This window comes from Theropithecus gelada, chromosome 6 (assembly GCF_003255815.1).
Source record: "Theropithecus gelada isolate Dixy chromosome 6, Tgel_1.0, whole genome shotgun sequence".
Lineage (NCBI taxonomy): Eukaryota > Metazoa > Chordata > Mammalia > Primates > Cercopithecidae > Theropithecus > Theropithecus gelada.
The window spans coordinates 14299776-14321146 of NC_037673.1; the positions used below are offsets into that span (position 1 = coordinate 14299776).

General features: G+C 42.4%; 1 protein-coding gene across 1 annotated transcript in view; it reads left to right on the forward strand.

Annotated features, from left to right (window-relative positions):
- The window catches only part of TRIO (trio Rho guanine nucleotide exchange factor), a 366882-nt gene that overhangs the window by 135618 nt on the left and 209893 nt on the right, over positions 1-21371 (forward strand). Inside the window, exons 3-7 of the mRNA XM_025387077.1 lie at positions 3695-3809; positions 10275-10467; positions 14330-14842; positions 16631-16753; positions 20667-20858. Of these exons, the coding sequence (XP_025242862.1) occupies positions 3695-3809; positions 10275-10467; positions 14330-14842; positions 16631-16753; positions 20667-20858 (1136 nt within the window). The remainder of the gene's footprint in view (positions 1-3694; positions 3810-10274; positions 10468-14329; positions 14843-16630; positions 16754-20666; positions 20859-21371) is intronic.

Below are 21371 nucleotides of genomic sequence, written 5' to 3' on the forward strand. Positions count from 1 at the left end.
CCACGCCTGGCTAATTTTTTTGTATTTTTAGTAGAGACGGGGTTTCACCGTGTTCGCCAGGATGGCCTCGATCTCCTGACCTCGTGATCCGCCTGCCTCAGCCTCCCAAAGTGCTGGGATTACAGGCGTGAGCCACTGTGCCCGGCCTCCTGGAGTTTTAAGAAGAGGGAAATGAGGTCTCAGGGTTTAAGGAATAATTGTCACACAGACATGTATAGCTATAGTGTAGGACCCTTTCAGCCTTCTTTCTATGATTAAAATAAACCTCAGTTTCCTTAGCATATCCATCAGGCATTTCTGCTAACTGATACCTGATAAGGAGGTATTTTTAGTTAATGTGTGGAATATGGAAAAATAATCCATTCAGCAAATGTTTGTTGGGTGCCAGTCTCATTGGGCATGGAGAGCATTGTGTATTCTTAAATGAGCAAGTGAAACAAAGATGCCTGCCCTCATGGAGCTTATGTTCTAGTGGAGGAAACAGATAGACAAAAAGAATATGTAAATTGTATCATTTCCTAGAAGGTAAGAAGTGCCTTAGAGAAATAAGATTGGATATAGGAAAGGATGCAGGTTTATGTGAACTGAAAATAAAACACCATCATTGTAAACAAAAACTTTTTTTGTTTTTTGTTTTTTGGTGTTTTTTTGTTTTTTTTGTCGTTGTTGTTGTTGTTTTGCTTTTTGACTAAGGCAGCATTTGAATAAGCAGATAATCAATGAGCTGTTGTTTGGTTTGAGACATGAAACGCTTCCATACATAGACATCCTGTGATGCTGGCAGCATTTCCTGTCTTTTTCATTTCATTATAGAAACTAAGGCACTGATTTCTCATCTATAAAATGAGGCTGACATCTGTCCCGCCTGCCTCACCATGTGGCTTAGGGTTGATACCACACACACATGAGTGTATCTAATAGGTGAAGTTTTTATGAACTACAGTGCTGTTATTTTTACTAGTTTAGGAACAGGAACAGAACTTTGCATTTGTGACTTTCCTGTTTTATACCCAGATGCTATTTTCATTTGGGTACTTCCTGTGATGTTGGAAACCAACCTAAATCTTGGGGAATAGAATTAAACAGACACCTGTGTAGTTGATTTTAAGCTCCTTGAGGTTTAGCGAGCATGTTCCTCTGAACTATACTTCATCCTTTCTAAGATTTTTTCTTCATACCTCCCTGAGGAGGAGTCAGCAGAAAGTGATCATTAACCATGTTACACCATCTATTGGAAGGTGCACCCTTAGCAGGGAGATTAGCATGTGAAAAGATTCTTACTTCGTAAATGATTTTTGATAAAATTGTAAAAATATCCCAGTGAATTTTCTGAAGTTCTTTTCTAGGAAAAGGAAAAGTGACAATTTTTCCTCTATCTTAAAATTCAGATTCAGGTGTCTATAAGCTTTTCCTAGGACATGACTCAGCGCCTAAGTGGATGAACTTGCTAGCAAGTCTTAGGATACTGCTAGCTAGTGCTACCAGCCTGGGAGAAATCTTTGTAGTTGAAAGTTGGAAAAGTGTAGTAGAGGCTGTCAAAACTTTTGCACAGAGCTGCCTTTAGTTCTCAGGTCTGGGGCGATCAGAATGGCCATGCGCATTGTGCACACCTGCTGACTTCCCATGCCACTTTCTTAGACTGGCAGATTTTAGATTCTACTTCTCACACCCGTGGTGGAGCATGCCTTGCTTGACCGGTGAGGTACGGTGACCCAGGAGGGAGGAGAGTGTCATGTGGGTCCCTATGGAATCAAACATTAGGCCGCATTTCAAACACATTTTAAAAATTGAGAGTTGTGGTCCAGAAAAAATGTTAGATGCTAGCTTTCTCTTTACCAAAAGTGAGGGGAATGTTTTAATTTAAATAATACGTACTGTATTTTTAATAATTCAAGTTTCTATAATATGTGTTAATCTATGATAATTTCAATCAAGGAGATTGACTCTTTTGAAAAGAATGAAAGGTATTGGGAAATGAAAAATATTGAAATTGTTAATCTGTTTTGTCTTGGGGATAAGAGGTATTCCAAAAAATTAGAGCTATTGATATTACCCTAAAAATCATATCAGATGTTTTAGAAGATCACTTGATAATGAGCAGTACTGCTTCTCACTTTTAATAGTACTTTTCATTCATAAATGTTAGCCCCCTCAAAGGCCCAGGAACCCGTTATTTAGTTATCCGTATAACATTTTTACTACTAAAAAAGAACTACAGCCAGTAGTTAGAAAGATCATACAATTTTTTTTTTGTCTGGGCGAAGACCTAGCGATGACAATGTTGCATAGTTCCTTCGTCTTTATTTAAGCTTTTGGAGCCTCAGTATCTTTGTAAGACTGGAGTGACAAAACCACTCAACAGAGTCATTGTAAAATCACATCAGAAAGTGTATGTAGAGCACAGGATACCCTACCTGGATCTGTTGGTACCTATGATTGTCATTCCCATATAATACCTAAATTAATGGATTTAGAAATAATTTAAGGCGTTTCTAGATTACATGACTAAACAATATATGTGGATTGCTTTAAGTATTCCCAGTCAAAATGAAGTTTCATTATTATTTAGAATGAGTACATAATTCCTATGAAGTTATGAAGACCATATTGGTAAAATATATTTTTTAAAATACCATCATCTTCTGCTGTATGTTTTTTGGCCTTTTCTAAAAGGAAAGAATCTTCTGTTGTTTTTTTATTTGCTTGCTTGCTTTCTCATTTTACCTCTGCTGATGATTTTTGGTGCACAGAAAATAGTTAAGAGTTTTGTATTGTGACTTGAATTTTGCAGTCTCCTGAAGAGAGATCATCAGAGTTCTAAAACTAAATGAAGGATCCACTTGAGAAGGCTAAATTTTCTTTCTCTGTTTTCCTGACAACCCCAAAGGAAGTAATAAAATAAATGTGACAATTTCACCCCAAGTGTTTAGTGATACCAAACTGACTTCATTAGGATTGTGTATGTTAACAAGAAACCGTTCTGCCTGCCTGTCTGTCAAAGCCACATATTCGGAGATTTGTACTCTTAGTGTGTGATAGAATGTTTCTCAAATCCTTAAGCTAAATGGCTTTAAAATTCTCACGTGGTTCTCTCACATGCATGTGTGTGGTTCCGTGTGAGAACCCATTATTTAGATAACTAAATAATGGGTCCATGCAAAGCTGGACCAGTGAGGGTCAGGTGCCATCCGTCCCAGATTATAAAGTCGTCATCAGCATAGTTTGGAGAATGTTCCTTTCGCTTTCCTTTCAAGACTTAGACCCATTTTGTTGATAGGAAAGAAAGAGCTTTGAATGCAGGGCAGTGGGGAAAAATGTGGGGGAGACTGACATAGAGGGCAGGTGTGAGGGAGGTGCTTGTCTCAGGTGAGTGAAACACATGGATGTGACAACTTTTTATTCTGTCCAAAACATAAAAACTGAAGAAAGGAGTTTTTCCCAAAACATTGGAAGAAAAAGACAAGGCCATATGTGGTACCTTCCATGTGGCCTGCAGAGCCTCAGACTTTTTCTCCCAGATCCCCTGAAGGGATGACGTGTCCTCACCATGCCTCAGATGAAACAAGGACTTCTGCCCTGTGCAAATTTGTATAGTTGCTTTAGGAATAATTTTGACAGAGTGAATGAATGATAACATAGGATTTCTGTCTTATCTTGTTTCATTCTAAGGGTGTTCCTAATGTTTGTTTTTTAGGTGGTAGAGATAAACGTGGAGGTCCCATTTTAACGTTTCCGGCCCGCAGCAATCATGACAGAATACGACAGGAGGATCTCAGGAGACTCATTTCCTATCTAGCCTGTATTCCCAGGTAAGTTCTGTGTGGCCTGTGCTTGTCACTGATGCCACATTTACAAGAGATGTGGTGCTGTACTCGTTAGAAATCAGCTAAATGGTAGCCTGAATTCCAGGCAAAGTAGTATAAAATGAAAATCATTATCGTTCTCCTTATAACCATTTTGTGACCATTATTGTCTAGTGTAAAACCTTTTGGGGAGCGGGGACATGAAGGTAGGTGTTTTGTTGTGAAGAGCTTTGTGTGTGTTGACAGTGGATCTGGGATACTCAGCTGGGATTTCAGGATGTGGTGCCTGAGTTAGAAAGCCATCATTGATGATTCTAATACCGTGACACAGAGGCCTGGGTGATCAGAATTGGGTGCTGCTTTTGATAATGCATTTCTGCCTTCTTGGCAAACGTTAGTTCTTTAAAAATAGTCTGTTGATATGTGGCATGAAGTTTGTGGGGCATTAAAAATCCTTATTAGCTATATATTGGGCATAGATTTGGGAATCTCTGTCAAAATTGAGACTCCATTGGTAGTGGGAATTTTTAGCATAGATGCCAGAGAACACCAAGAACAAGCAATGTTGTTTTTTCTGGAGAGTCCGAAAGTGGGGAGTCGTGAGTTACTAGTAGTTGGCCTGTGTGTATACTTGAGGAATTTAGACTCTGTTTCTGGAATTCTCTGGGAATGTATTCTACATATTACTCGAGTTTTATTTGTAGATCTAGCTGACAACTGGTGGAGGAAATTTCCTCCCTATATTAATGTATTAGTTCTTTCTCACAGTGCTATTAAGAAATGTTTGGGACTGGGTAATTTATAAAGAAAAGAGGTTTAATTGGTTTAATGGCTAGGGAGACCTCAGGAAACTTATGATCATGGCAGAAGGCAAAGGGGAAGCAGGCACATCCTCACATGATTGGAGCGGGAGGCAGAGGGTGGGGGTAGGCGGGGAGGTGTCACACACTTTTAAACAACCAGGTCTCATGAGAACTCCATCAGGGGACAGCACTAGGGGGACGGTGCTAAACCATTAGAAACCACCCTCGTGATCCAATTACTCCCACCAGGCCCGCCTCCAACACTGGGGATTACAGTTCAACATGAGATTTGGGTGGGGACACAGAGCCAGATCATAACAATGAATATCTCCATTTAATTATTCCAGTTATATTCTGGAAAACATAATACCACTCTGGTATAATCTAAGGATACGGTCATGCCTGGAATAGGCGATCTGGTGTGTGTTGCAGGTTGGAGGGGTGCCTATCTATGAGGAAAGGGTGAGTCCTCCGGTGTCTCTTTTATTCCAGAAAGGCACATACTGAAGGGCATCAGTGGCGGCCGTGGTAGAGTAAGAGGAGGTGTTTCCTAAGAGACTAAATGAGGACGTGTGAGAGAAAACTCGGCCATAATATGGGCTAGGCTAGATAGTGACCTTAAGGAACATGTTACAAGAGAATGATGTCATTCTCAGTAACAGCATAATGGGTTTCAACGGTTGTGGTAAAGGTAGTAGATCTGCCACAGCACGTGGTTCATGGCACTCTTAACCTGTATAGGTTGACACCAGCGGGACAAGGCAGCCATGCCCCTTCGTAACAGGGCTGGCTGTGGCTGACGGCAGTCAGCTTTTGGTCTTGATAGTTTGACTTGCCGGGGAAGTTCTTGGGTTTTCTGTCAGAGTACCCTTTATGAGAAAACCATCACCGTGTGGCATCAGCGACTAAGTGAGCCCTATTTATCTGGAGTGAGTTTTCCCTTTCTTCTTCTGGTATTTCTTAGGCAGCTGACCTGTTGAAATCTTAGAGTTGGGAAGTAGTTTAGAAGTTATTTATACTCACTATCATTTATAAATAAAAATAGAGTGTAAACTACTGCTTACTAAGCTTTTACTATGTGCTGGGTCTGTGATAATGATGGAAAAAGAAATACAAAGGGCAGCGGTAAAAAAAAAATCACTGCCAATCAAAATGATACTTGTCATATAGTTTAATAAAAACTAAAGTCGAATTTGATATTCACTCATGTGATTTTAAAAACTGACATAATTTGAATACTGTATAGTGGTAACTTTGACAACTTGCTTTTTGGTCTTGAAACCTATGTTAATAGTAAATATTAAAAATTATTCATTTTATTGATATAAAAATTGGTTCAAGCACATTTTGGATAATCTGAATGACCCACTTAAAAAAAAATCTTTTTTGTGGGAAATTGTGAGAATACACAAAAGTGGAGAGAATAAGAATAATATCATGAACACACGTATACCCATCACCCAGCTTCAGCGTTTATCAGATTCTGCCAGTCTTGGTTTTCTCTAATTATTCCCCTGATGTATTTTATAACAAATCCCAAAGATCACATCATGTCACTCAAAAATACTCGTGTGTGTAGGATGACCCTCCGGCCACTGAGCAGTCACTTCATGTCAGTCCCTATGTTTGCATTTGCATTCACTGCCGTCCCAAGTGACAAGAAATGCCATTTTGCTTGTCCTTGATTAATGAGCAAATAAGAGAGGTGGAATTAACATGTAAATGATGCATTTGCTGAGTGATAATGGAGAAGGATTTCAGTGTAGTCCAGACTGAAAGAAGTGGCCACAAAGTGAGTCCTCTCTGGACCCTCCCTCCCAGGGTCCCGCAGGCGCTACCCCTAGTGAGTGCGTAGCAGCAGGAGCGCTGTTTGGTTTTAATCAAATAAATTATGTGATACATATTTTACCAATCTGTAAAAGTCGTCAGCAAATTACTGGTGTGTGGATTTCTTTGGACTCGTGAGTTTGCTTTTGTGTAGTTTGTAAGTCTGATTGTTTATTGTAGTAGAGTGGTATGAACACAAGGCGTTTCTACCCAGCTGTACATCTGTGTGTATGTCTTGGGGCCTGTGAGACCTTCGGCTGTGTCCAGTGCTCCCTCGTGCTTCCCAGATTTGAAGGCAGCCCTCTGGCCATTCCTCAGCTAGACAGTCACAGGGCTGGTGTCATATGTGAAGGGAGAACATGGGCCTCAGAATCAGACTGACTGTGACCTGGGACACTTGACTTCATTTTCATTGCTTTCCTGATCTGAAAATGTGATAATGACCTGTACATTTTGGGATCATTGTGAGTATTGAGTAAAATTATTCCTGTAATCGTGCATGGTGCTTGACATGCAGTAGCTTGCTCAGATATAGTGCAATGATTTTCTGATTTCATATTCACCCTTCTATTTTCCTTTAATTACTTTCGTTTTGACATGATTTCTAGAGGCAGATCACATTGTTTTCTTCTGCATGCCTTCTAGATTGTCTGTGTCCCGCACAGTTCAGCAGAAACATGACCTGAGCAGCTGTGAGTAGTTTGAGTATTATTGCTGGGGTCGCCCCTCCCTGCCCTTTTTTTAAAACAAACAAACAAACAAACAATTGTAGTAGCAAGGTGAATTCATAAGATTCATTTGCAGTGAAACTTTCCACTAAATGTGTGCAGGAGAAATAAGAAGCAGCAGCAGTTCTTGCTGCCGTCATTGCAAGTCCTGCACAGTGACATTAATCTCGGAGTGTCTCTAGGTGGCTGTTCTCTTATTACTTGAATTGTATGGAATACTAATTATGTTCTAGAACCTTCTGCCTTCTTTAGAATGATTTATAGTTGTTAAAATATTAATAGTAAACCACTCTTACTCCTTGTTGTCCACTAACGAAACGATATGAAGATTTTTAATTGATTCATAAATACTCATATAAGAAGATACTTTCTTCATCTAGGAACTAAACAAGTAGAGTTTCTCTTTTTTAGGGACCTGTGTTGAGAGGGGACCTTAATTTTATGTAAATTTTCTTTATCTCACAGATAAACATGAGGCTCTTTGGTAAAATGCTAAAATAGCTGGTTAATAAGTCACATTTCCCAAAGAACAGGGCCTCTTAGGTGGTGGAAGGGCTTGGGGCCTTTCTCCTGTAGGCAGCTGTTTATTAGGCGTTTATAAATAGGCCTCCATAGGACTCGGGTTTGGGGATGTTTACAAGTCACTGCTGTCTTAATGGTGAGTGGCTTTTAACTTGATACAAACAGATGGATTGAAATGCTGTGCACTCCCAGCCCAGTTCATATGCTGTTTTCACTACTTAGGAAGCCGCTTGGTGGGAGCAGTTTGATCACGGAGGAAGGTGAATGGTTAATCCTTCTGTCAACTGTGCAAGCTCAGCATAGCTTTTGGTTTTGTTGTTCTGTTGTTAAGCCTGGAGTCATTCAGGATTCCTTTTAAGCTGCTTTCAAGTAGAGGGGCTTTGTAGTTCATGTGCATATTGTGTAAGGCCATGTTAGGAGAAGGAAAGGCTTCAAGGGAATTTATCTTGATACGGTGAAGACTGATGGTTACAGTGCAGTCTACCAAACAGCAACTAGTAAAACAAGCAAAACGTATTGCCACTGTTTGACAATCTCCTGTCTTTGGTGTACCTCTGGAGTAGAATGCCTTACAGGGCAGCAGGCTTCCTTTGCAGAGCTCTTGGCCTCCAGGCACCTGCCTCTTCCTGCTTAGGCTGCCCTCACCCCATTGCCTCCGGCGCCCTGGAGTTTCTGTGTAATGGAATCTCCCCGGATTGCAAACCCCATTAGAGCCCAAGAAAGTCTAGAATGGTTAATCTCTATGACAGGAGACTTTAGGAGACATTTCTGGGAGTCCCATTTGCCTCTAGGTTTCATGAAGGAGGTCAGAAAACAAGTGATGTTTCTGTCTGTGATGTTACCTGGATTGTAACCCAGGACCTAATTGGGATGTGGAGGAGAAGTGATGGCATGAAAGGTATTTGAACTCATTTTAATTTACATCCCTATGGGATAGTTATTAGAAGTTCATCACATCATTCCTAATCAGTTTTCAACATTTGGGTGATAAACTAGGCTGCTGGATCTGTCTGTTTTCTCCTCCTGGCTTTAAACATTGTGTTCCTCTGACTGTGAGCCACCCCCTGATTGGGTCCTACTGCTGGGTTCTAACCATACAGCCATTTTTGGGGGGTGTTTATGCGATACAGCCTCTTATTGATGTAGATGTTGTATGTACTTTGCATTTGTAAAACATGGAAAACTAGTTACTCTGATGTTCTGAATCAAGATATAGAAGGGAATGGGGTGTGTAAGTGTGAGTTAATTGGGAGGGGGGAAGGGGGGCAAGATTAGGGGAGTGAGCCTATGTAACAGCATGAAATTGGTTTTAATTTTGAATTAATTTTGTTTGCATTGCTTAATGATAGCAATTAGTTTTCCAGGTTTTTAATTTAGACTAGTTTTTTTCTGGGGGGGAGTAATTATCCAAAGCAGAAAAATATCAAATGTCTTTTCTACCCTAAGGTACATTTATGTTTGGGGAAAACCACATATGCGTATGGAGTACCATAAGGTCCTAGGTATATTTCCAAAAAAGACCTTGCAGGCACTCGTTACCTGGTTACTGTCTGTTGCAGGCATCAGCAGCCTGCGTGGACTGTCAGAGACCCCTCTGTAAGTAACAGTGAGGGTTGCAGTTGTTCCTTAGCTGTAGGGCCATTTGGAAACTTGTATCACTGAAGTTGTAACCAAGTGAGACTAAGTATTTTTTTTCACCTGTTTTTAAGGACACCTTGACTCTTGTTGCTCATTCTTTATTGCAGATTTGCATTTTATGTGTTTTCCATGTAGCCAGTAGTTGAGATTTAATAAAATTAGAAGCTGGCACTTTTTTTTTTTTTTTTTAAGTGCAATAATGTGGAGAGGAAGAGTATAGTGACTCCTAGCACTGCCTTGATGTGTGTCAGAGGCCAGCAGTGTTAGCCAGCATTGCTACAGGATAAAGGCTTAGTGCAGTTGTGGAACTAGATTAAAACCACAGAGCCTGCCAGAAGGGTGCCAAGAACTCCCAGGGATGGGTGGAGGGTATGGAAAACCACTGAGACAGCTTCAGGGCCAGGGATAGGGTAAAGGGAATAAAATGGAACATAGGAAAGCTCTCACCATTGCCAGCCATGCTGGTGGGGGATCATTTTCAGCACCTGGGGTGCTGGGAGTCCTGGGGTAACTGCTGTCCATAGGTCTCAGACTGTCCCGAGTCTGGGTTTCGCAGGCTGTCAGGGTTTTGTACCCGCCCGATGCTCCTGGAGACCTTTGCCTGCCGGAGTGACTGGAGGAGTTCATGTAATCAGTTAATGCACCAAGATCAAGAGAAATGGGCACGGTGACCGTTGTTTTCCTGAAAAGAAGACAAGATGCAAAACCGTTAATAAAAAATTGACATCTTAACAGGTTTTGCAGGTTGAACATGAAGCGTGTGTAGCCTGAGTCTCTTCCTTTATGGTACAAGGGAGGGACGGGAAGGAGCTGAGCACAGTGTGCTCCTTCCCCTGCCTCTGCACATGTCTGGCAGGAGAGGGAAGCTGGGTCTGTGGCACCCAGTGGGACTCTGAGCAGACAGAGTGGCAAGAGATGCAACCCGTCTTCAGCCATGTTTTCTTTCTCCGCAGCGAGGAGGTCTGCAAGCGCGGCTTCACGGTGATCGTGGACATGCGCGGGTCCAAGTGGGACTCCATCAAGCCCCTTCTGAAGATCCTGCAGGAGTCCTTCCCCTGCTGCATCCACGTGGCCCTGATCATCAAGCCAGACAACTTCTGGCAGAAACAGAGGACTAATTTTGGCAGTTCTAAATTTGAGTTTGAGGTAACTTCCCCTGTGTGGCTAGACCCACTAAACAAGTTGGTGTGGTTTACTAAAAGCTGTTGAGGCTAATGATTTTTTTTTTAAACCACATATTAAACAGGAGCTGCATATCTTACGAACACATGATATGTAAAATTAGTTATTGCATGAAACGACAGAGCTATGTTCATTATCCAAGTGAACTGTTTTACCCACATGGACTTAGGTTTCAGTTCCCTTGGATTGGGTGATGGGCTGTTGAGTTGTGAGGCCTTGGCAGAGAAGCTTGCTTGCTGCCTTGGATTTCACTTGACAAACAGCTTTACCAGGCAGCACAGTGGCTTTGCGTGGTTACAGATTCATTCTCCTTGCCTCAGCCCTGGAGATGAGGGAATGTTAGGGATAAATGCGCAACTTCAGAGTCCCTAAGTCTCAACCTGTCATGGATAATGGAGAGAATGCACGTATTAGGCCTCTGATTTCTGAAAATGGAGATAGTGTGTTAAAAACTGCGCAGAGTCCTGAATTCAGTTAGGCATGGAAGATTGCCATCTATCAGTGGTAAAAACAAAACAAAACCCTCAGCCCACTAATTATTTTCCTTCCCACTGTAACCTCCTCTCCTTAAGCTACCAAGGTTCTGACAAGGCCTTCAGTGTAGTTAGTTTAATGAGGTGATTACGGGAGGAAAGTCTTCCTGCCGGCTTGAAACTTGATTCTTGCTCCATTTGGAATAAGATTTTAATATTTTCTAATAAGAAGCTATGATTTTTGGTTGAACGCTTCCTCTGGCAAATCTGCTCAAATGTTAGGTTTCAGTGGATGTATTCATATATTTTAAGGTAAACAGTAATAATATTAAACATCAGACAGTGTTAATACTTAATCTTTAGGTCATAATGCTATACTTTTCAAAGTGTTTGCACAGGTATATTACTTGGATTTTTTAATTCTTTCCATAGTGCTCACTTTTCTATCCGAAATCTGAACTTAGTTTTAAATTTGAAACTACTCAGGAGGTTTACTGCACTCCATCAGAAAGATGAACCCAGTAAGCCTATTTCTTCGTAGAGAATAGGAAATGATTTTGGAGGACAGTTTATTGGGCATTAATTATTTTCTTGATGCACAATTGAAAGTGCATTGTATTTAATTGTAAGTGTTTTAAGTAAAAATAATGGTCTGGCAATACAATTCATACAGGTTTTTCCAGTCTAGTTTTGATCTCTGCCTCGGGGTTCTTTTTTTTTTTGAGACGGAGTCTCGCTCTGTCGCCCAGGCTGGAGTGCAGTGGCGCGATCTCGGCTCACTGCAAGCTCCGCCTCCCAGGTTCACGCCATTCTCCCGCCTCAGCCTCCGAGTAGCTGGGACTACAGGCGCCCGCCACCACGCCCGGCTAGTTTTTTTTTTTTGTATTTTTAGTAGAGACGGGGTTTCACCATGTTAGCCAGGATGGTCTCGATCTCCTGACCTCGTGATCCACCCGCCTCGGCCTCCCAAAGTGCTGGGATTACAGGCTTGAGCCACCGGGTTCTTAAAGGCACCAGTTTTTCTGTGGAACTTGTTACACTGTTACCAGCCTCTCTCTGTCCCCGCCAGTGATTGCCTCTGTGGAGATTATTAAAAGTTCAGCAGGGCCGGGTGTGGTGGCTCATGCCTATAATCCCAGCACTTTGGGAGGCTGAGGCAGGTGGATCACGAGGTCAGGAGATCAAGACCATCCTGGCTAACACAGTGAAACCCTGTCTCTACTAATAATACAAAAAATTAGCCGGGCATGGTGGTGGGCGCTTGTAGTCCCAGCTACTTGGGAGACTGAGGCAGGAGAATGGCGTGAACCCAGGAGGCAGAGCTTGAGTGAGCCGAGATTGTGCCACTACACTCCAGCCTGGGCAACAGAACAAGACTCTGTCTCCAAAAAAAAAAAAAAAAAAAATGTCCAGCAAACGAGAGAGGAATGGGCCTATGGTAGGATTGTAGGCAGAAGGGCTGGATCAGGAGTCATCCCTCTTTCTAGCTCTGCTGCCTTCTGCTGTTTCTTTTGCCAACCAGCATGCCAAACCAGCCCTTCTTTGTTTTCTCTTTTGGTTCTAGGTCACAACTCTTTCTCCTTCACTTTTGTCTTTGCATTTAATCATCCCCGCTCCCCTCATGTTTTCCTTGAGGCATATTAATATTAATCTGCTTCACACTGTAATAGGTGAGGTTAAGATTTCTTGCTCAGGCCAGGCACAGTGGCTCATGCGTATGATCCCAACATTTTGAGAGGCTAAGGGAGGAGGACTGCTTGAGGCTGGGAGTTTGAGCCCAGCCTGAGAAAGTTAGTGAGAGCCTGTCTCTATATTTTGTTTTAAAAATTAGCCAGGTGTGACCAGGCGTGGTGGCGCACACCTGTAATCCCAGCACTTTGGGAGGCCAAGGCGGGCGGATCACAAGGTCAAGAGTTCCAGACAACCTGGCCATCATGGTGAAACCCCGTCTCTACTAAAAATACAAAAATACGCTGGACGTGGTGGCAGTCACCTGTAATCCCAGCTACTCGGGAGACTGAGGCAGGAGAATCGCTTGAAATCGGAAGGCAGAGGTTGCAGTGAGATGAGGTTGCGCCACTGCACTCTAGCATGGGCAACAAGAGCAAAACTCTGTCTCAAGCTTTACAGTGTGCAGTGATCGCCATACTCTACTCCAGTCTGGAAGACAGAGCAAGACCCTGTCTTTTTTTTTTTTTTTTTTTTAAAAAAAAAAAAGGCTGGACGTGATGGCTCATGCCTGTAATCCCAGCACTTTGAGAGGCTGAGGTGGGTGGATCATTTGAGGTCAGGAGTTCCAGACCAGTGTGACCAACATGGTGAAACCCCATCTCTACTAAAAATACAAAAAAATTAGCCTGGCGTGGTGGTGGGCGCCTGTAGTCCCAGCTACTCAGGAGGCTGAGGCAGGAGATCACTTGAACCTGGGAGGCATAGGTTGCAGTGAGTTGAGATCGCACCACTGCACGCCAGCCTGGGTGACAGAGCAAGACTCCATCTCAATAATAATAATAATATATAAAGATTTTTGCTTAGATTGTAATTGACTAAAATTTTGTCACTGTTAAATTGCAGTGTAGTACAGATTATATACAACTCTAGGACTGTTCAGAATCACAGCAGATTATTGCAATGAATAAAGCATTGCCTCTGTCCTTAGCTCTGTCAAATGAGCCTCTGCCAGCTTTCTTGCCACCTCCTGAATATTTTCTAAATTTTTATAAACTCATTCATATCCCATCATCTGTTATTTGATGGGCAGTGGGGTTAGGCTTAGGCAAGATGAATGACAGGGTGGTCTGGTTGGAGCAGCATTCGTCATTTAATAGGCAGCCCACATGTAATTGAATTTAGAGTGACATTGTGCTTAAAAGGGTTTTGATGCCCATGAGCAAGACGTTTGTGTAATAGCAAGTAGTAGAAAACCTCCACAGAGTTTCTGGCTTGGATGAAAAAGAATGGGTAGAAGAATGCATTGATGTAAGTGAAATTTCCGCATTGTTTGCTCTGAACTTGCAATTTAACCTGTTTCCTGGTTTAATGTGTCTGTTATAGTGGGTTAATCTCCACCTTCTTGGAAAGAAATCTCATTTCTTTAGCTCTCATGAAATACACGATTCTACAGTTTTAGGTATTCCAACTGACATACGTGTGTTGCTATAATGGATTTGTCTTTCATTGTACTGATAATGCTTCTTTCATCTACATTTATTTTTATGGGTCCAGAACCAGGTATGTTGTTTTCTATAAATAGATTAACTTTAAAAACCTGTGACTGAGCATTGCAAATTGCATTATGTTAAAACTATATAAAATTGGTTCATCTTCTCATACGTGATTTTTTTTCCCTTAAGACAAATATGGTCTCTTTAGAAGGCCTTACCAAAGTAGTTGATCCTTCTCAGCTAACTCCTGAGTTTGATGGCTGCCTGGAATACAACCACGAAGAATGGATTGAAATCAGAGTTGCTTTTGAAGACTACATTAGCAATGCAACCCACATGCTGTCTCGGCTGGAGGAACTTCAGGACATCCTAGCTAAGAAGGAGCTGCCTCAGGATTTAGAGGGGGCTCGGAATATGATCGAGGAACATTCTCAGCTAAAGAAGAAGGTGATTAAGGCCCCCATCGAGGACCTGGATTTGGAGGGACAGAAGCTGCTTCAGAGGATACAGAGCAGTGAAAGCTTTCCCAAAAAGAACTCAGGCTCAGGCAATGCGGACCTGCAGAACCTCTTGCCCAAGGTGTCCACCATGCTGGACCGGCTGCACTCGACACGGCAGCATCTGCACCAGATGTGGCATGTGAGGAAGCTGAAGCTGGACCAGTGCTTCCAGCTGAGGCTGTTTGAACAGGATGCTGAGAAGGTAAAGACGGGGAGGCTAATGCCTCAGTGGACATGGGGGAAGCCAGTGCTGGTGGGCTCGGGTGGAAGGAAAGAGAAAAGGTGGAGAATGGTAAGGCTGCGCTCACCGTGTGTGCTCTAAACCAGTGAGGGTCATTTCAGAAACGGCACTGAAATCTGTTTTCCAGTTTTACTTATTGTGCAATACAGTGCTGTTTTAGAAAATTTGAGTTCAAATTACTTATGCTTTGGTCTAGGATGCCTGTAAGATAGGAATGGTATTTTCACTTAAAAAAGTGAACATTTCGGCCATGCTTGGTGGCTCACGCCTGTAATCCCAGCCCTTTGGGAGGCCGAGGTGGGCTGATTAGCTGAGGTCAGGAGTTTGAGACCGGTCTGGCCAACATAGTGAAACCCCGTCTCTACTAAAAACACAAAAATTAGCTGGGTGTGGTGGCACGCCCCTGCAATCCCAGCTACTTAGGAGGCTGAGGCAGGAGAATCGCTTGAACCCATGAGGCAGAGGTTGCAGTGAGCCAAGATCGTGCCACTGCATTTCAGCCTGGGCGACAGAGTGAGACTCTGTCTTAAAAAAAAAAAAAGAAAAAAAGTGAAAATTTCACAGGGTTATGTTATTGACAGAACACCGTTCCGATCTATTGAGTATGTTTTTAAAATCAAGACGAGTAATGTGTTAAAAGTAACAGTTTCTGGGTAATATAGTCAGTAATGACCTCTAGTCTTATGCTTTATTCTTATGCGCCAGGCAGACCAACTGGTCAAAGTGAATCCTTATCAATTACTGGCTAATTGAATCTTAGCAATGTGAAAACTGGGCACTTATTCATAGGTATGTGTTGCAAGCCATGAACATGGGTGAATTAATCATTGAGTTTTATTTGAGCTCACTGAATTTTATATTACATGGACAGGAGAATATTTTGTAAAGTAAAAATCCACATTAGAATTCTTGGATGTGAAAGGACTTTTCGAAAGGTGACAATCCGGTGTTTTTGTTACCAAAGCTTTTAACATATCTGCCAGTGTTCTTTTGTTTTAAATAGCACCTTGTCTAAGACACTGGAATACCTTCCTTTCAATTACTAGAAAAACAGGCTACTGTCCCTGGGATTCTGGTTCAAGTCATGGTAGCAATGCTAATTGATGACAGTCATCTATATTTTCTTAAATGTTTTCATTTGCAAATGTCTTAATTGACATCCTTGTCCAGGTAACATCTGTATTGTACCTTAAGGGAGATGCTATTGTTAGTTTTTCCTGCCTGTTTTATTTTTACAGTAAATTTTATGGGTTTGTAATCTGCACAGGTGTCTATGTACTTCTTGATTAAACAGTGTCATCTTTTAGTCATTGATATTTCTGTCAGTAACCTGTGGGCACAGCAGAACCCATCCAAAGACCCATAAGTTCCTAATTTCACCCTAACAGGTCTTTAATTGAAGCTCATGGTGGCAAATTAAGTAGTTCAGCATGGCAGGGAGACAGGACCGGGAGTCAGAGGATCAGAGTTTTTAATTAGCCCAGGGGATTAGAATAACTCTCTTTACTTACCTGCTTCTTAATTGCTTCTCTGTAAGAGGAACACATCAGATAAGATTTTCTGGTAGGTCCTGCAAGTTCAGAACTGCTGACTTCTTCTCTGAAGTAAAGACTCTTCTGAGAGAGTCAGACAGCACTTGAAGTTGTCCAGGGAAGGGAGTTGCCCTTTCTTGGTACTGCGCCATCTATGGGCCTGTGCAGCAGTTTCTCTTTCTGGAGTGATTCCAGGTTGTCTTTTTCCTTCTGGTAGATGTTTGACTGGATCACACACAACAAAGGCCTGTTTCTAAACAGCTACACAGAGATCGGGACCAGCCACCCTCATGCCATGGAGCTCCAGACGCAGCACAATCACTTCGCCATGAACTGTATGGTAAGACACTCGGAACAGCTGGACCCTGCCACGTGACAGTGTTTTAGCAAATGGGAGGCATTTGGCAGATGCTGGGCTGGGCTCTCAAGGGGCCCTCAAAGTGGCTGTTGATTGTAGCAGCTGACCTTCACATGCAGGGTGTTCCCTAGGGTTCCATTGTCTCAGTATCCCACATTTTAAGTTTTAAACAAAAGTGAAAACAAGCAAACAGATGAACCAGTGAAACTTGAACCAATGACTTGGCTAGTTCACCACAGACACTTCAGATGCCGGCTCCTGTGCTCCGCCTCATAGGAGCCCATGGGGGCCCCAGCAAAGCTGCTGGGAGGCACAATGGGTCCCGCAGACGGAGCGCTGTCAGTTTCCTGGCTGCTGTTCATGACAGCGAAAGGAGCCAGCCTGCTGCTGACCTCAGGGCACTCGCTAGTTCTCCTGAGGCATGAGATTTCCTTCCGAGCTGAGCTGGAGTACTGGGGTCTGGCCCTTAGCCTTCCGTGGGATCCCCTGGCCCTCTTTAAGGTTGGTGCGTCTGCTACTCTTGGCTGTCGTGACTCCATCAGGATCTTAGAGGCTGACTGTAGGACTACATCACAGAAACCAAAACCAAACTAAAACACTGAATTTTGAGTAGCACTTCTGTTGCAGTTTTATAGTTAATATTACTAAAACTGTATGTTCTATAGGACATTTGCTTGATTCTGTAGTCTGTGAAGCTTCTAGAAATTTCCTCTTCAGGGACAAAGAGTTTTGGTTTGGACTTTAAGCCAGCCTTGTGAGGAGTATCCACTCTTAAACCTTGTAACGTTTGTTGTAGAGCATTAAAGCAATATGAACCAGCCTGGGCAACACAGCAAGACCCCATCTCTAAAAATAAAATAAAATAAAAATAAAACATTAGCCAGGTGTGGTGGTGCACGCCTGTAGTCCCAGCTATTTAGGAGGCTGAGGCTGGAGGATCACTTGAGCCCAGGAGTTGCAGGCAACAGTGAGTTATGATCACGCCACTGCATTCCAGCTTGGGTGACAGAGCAAGACCTTGTCTCAAAAACAAAAATACAAATCAGGTAATATGAAGACAGGGTTTTTGTTTAAGTTAATTCAGTAAGATGCCATTTAATTAAAATATAGTCAACTAGGTGCTACAGTTTAGGTAGTTTCAAAGATAAGATTTTACAATATAATTTTTAGCAATAAATGCCGTCAGAAACTTTTACATCTGTTCTAGAATTTAAAGTAAGAGAATTTCTGGTTTGAATCATCAAACCTGGGCATAGATAAAAATTTCTTTGTAAAAAATTGCTGTCAGTTTTCTTAGAATTTTCTGAAACTTTTGGCAAGAGACCATTCAGTCATGCCACATACTTTAAAAACTAGAAATACTAAAATATGTGCTAGAAATGAACAGAAAAATATATTCTCTCTTCCCCCTTTCTTCACCTTTATTAGTGGCAGATTTAGGACTCAAGGGAGTAGGAACCATAGTGTAGAAGACAGGAAAATGGGTTGCGGACGTAGAGGCTTTTAATTCTGAGTTTCTTATTTGCCATGTGACCTTGGGAAGGCTGTTTAACCTCTTTGAGCCTTAGTTTCCTAGTCTGTAAACTGGGGGTAATACCTGCCTTCCATGGTGTTACATGTATAGGTAAAATACAAAACATATTGCTTGACACGGAGTAAGTACTGTATAAATGTTAATTCTTACCAGTGATGTTATCAATATAATTAAAGATGCACTTAAAGCAGGTAAGAAACTTAAAAGTATGAGTTACAGCTATTTTTGGGGGGGGGAGTTTGAGTATATTTTCTAATTTTCTACAATATATTTCTGTTACTTTTCTAAGTCAAACTTGTAATACAATGCATGTGGGTAGCTCGGTGCTGTGGTGGTGACGCCTGCTGAGGAGCTTTCTGGACCAGGCCTACTCCTTGTGTTGAATACCTCCACGAATCCCTAGTATCTGTGACATTTAGTAATGCAGGGCAAGGGTATTTAACCTTCAGTCCCTTCTGCTCGCTGTAGTGTTTTGAATAATTTCTGACAAAATAAGGATACTAAATACCATTATGCCAAGTTAACAGCTTTTAAAGAAAGCATATTAAGGGATACCAACAATTATGCACGTTCTACTATAACAGATATTTGTAAAAACTATGATGATAAGAATGTAGGTGTAGGTACTTTTAATTTAGGGAATTGCACATTGCCATATTTATGTCCAGGCTGTAGATTTATGTGTGCTAGAAGTGATGGAGAGATGGAAAAAGCATCATACATAGACTAGTAAAACCTGTTTTTCTATAAAAGTAATACAGGAAGCTGTAACCACCTAGGTATGGGTGAGTAGGGTCAGTGGTTGTCACAACAGAGCCATCCAAAGGGACTTCTCTTCTCCAGATCCTAACAGAGCGCATCTTGTCCTTTTCCTAACAGACCTGTTGGACTGGCTTTTTCTCTTTTAAGGATATAGAGAAAGCAAAATTAGCAAATCTAGTTTCTTGTCACTTTACTAGGAGGGAGGAAAAGAGAGAAAGAATGCACTTGGGAATGGGAGACCTTGCTTTTAATTTACCGGATACCAGTTAGAGCATTAATGCCACACGAGCCAGAGAGGTCACCTCACTGAGCATGGCTTGACTGTTGCAGCTTCTTTCTGCGACTCCAGACATGTGATTTCTGTTAGCTGATTCTAGCCTTCAGATGCAGCCCGGAGATGTAACCCTGAGGCTGGAGTCCTGTGGCTCTAATTCCAGACACAGGCAACTCCACCAAGTTCTGGTTTGGGTCAGAAATAGAGGGAAAGGATGAATTTCAAGAAGATACAAAGAAAGAATGAACAAGTGAGTTCTTTCAGCCGCTGACTTGGGGGGACTGCAGGCAGCAAGGGACAGGAAGGAGGCTGTTGTGGGGTCCCTGTTCGAGGCAGTGGGAGATTGGCCCAGAGGGGTCGTGTGAAAAGCGAGAGAAGTGGGGAAAACGTAGAGGAGTTTGGATACATCAGGAAATCAGACTGGGGCAACATTGAGAGGAGCCAAAGATGTAGCTACAATTTTGGGGGACCCACGGGGAGGGGTGAGGTGGTAACAGTGCACAGAAATAATAAATACATGAACAACAGCAACTTCAGCAGATTTGCTGAAGGTCTGAATCCCCACCATCCACCACACCACACGATGTGATACTGAGCCTTAAAGAACCCTGGAGGTGGAAAGGGAAACTCCATAGTGAGAGCTTGTTCTGCAAAAAGGGTGGGTTTTTAAAAATCCCTGTTTTTGAAATAAACTGATAGACTCGAAGAGAGGAATTTTGACAGAGTAGAAAAGCTTTATTTAAAATTTGAGCATAGCATTGTTGTGTTTTTACTGCAGTTCATATTCCTGAGAGAAGGTGGATCTATATACAGAGTATTTTCTGTTGGCACCAAAAAATGACTTGGGCGTATGTAGAAAGGAGAGCTTGCTTTCACACAAATAGCCTTTGGTTGCTAGGTATGTGTTTTTGGGTTTCTGGGTTCTAGTTAAAACCCAGAGCGCTGGGTCCCTCAGTTCTCCGTGACTGCCTGGCAGCAGGCTTGCCATCTGGACCCTGTTCAGTATTTGAAGCCAAGAAGTGAGTAATAGTATATTTGTGTGCACCCACTTGTGTATTTGATTGCTTTGTGCTGGACAATTATGCCTTTCAGCTAGTTGATTTGTAATTTTACAGTTTTAAAAATAGAAATGGAAACCAATACTTCAAGTTTGTGGAAATCTAGAGAGCAAATATGTATAATATTATAAAATCAGGTGATGCTCCTGGGAAAGGTGTGATCACTGGTAGAAGCCTGTGTTTCAGCAGGTGGTATCTGGGCTTCTTAGAAGGGAGACTCTTATTTGCTCTCCCCTGAGGAGCCCTCTTTTCCTGCCCACTTTGCAGAACGTGTATGTAAATATAAACCGCATCATGTCGGTGGCCAATCGCCTGGTGGAGTCTGGCCACTATGCCTCGCAGCAGATCAGGCAGATCGCGAGTCAGCTGGAGCAGGAGTGGAAGGCATTTGCGGCAGCCCTGGATGAGCGGAGCACCTTGCTGGACATGTCCTCCATTTTCCACCAGAAGGCCGAAAAGGTCAGTGCCTCGAACCCCCAGCCCACGAGGTGGTAACCAGAATAGTTCTTCCTCCATGAATATTGGTGTGTGTGCAAACACTCCTTTGTAGCACATACTGTGAGCTCCGCATGTGAGCTCTGAAGTCACTCGGCCCTGAGTTTGAATTCCAGCTCTCTTAGTCCTTGCTGCGCAACCTTAGGTAAGTGACTTAGCCTCTCTGGTTTGTTTTCTCATTTGTAAAGTAGAAATAAAAGTACCTGCTTGAGTGGACTGTTGATGTAAATGTGATGCTAGGTGCCCCACGCAGTGCCCAGCACGATAAGCACTAAGAAGTGGCAGCTGCTCTTCTCTTCCCCTCCTCTCCTGGCTCCTTCTTTCCTCTAATTCCTTGTTGATAGTGCTTTATTACTCCAGTTGGGATGCTTTGGCAGCAAGGAACAGAACGCCCATCAGTGGTACAGACGTCAAGGGTTTACTTTTCTCATAAACTGCGAAGTTCTAAGGCATAGGCACCTCCAGCTGCACGGCTAC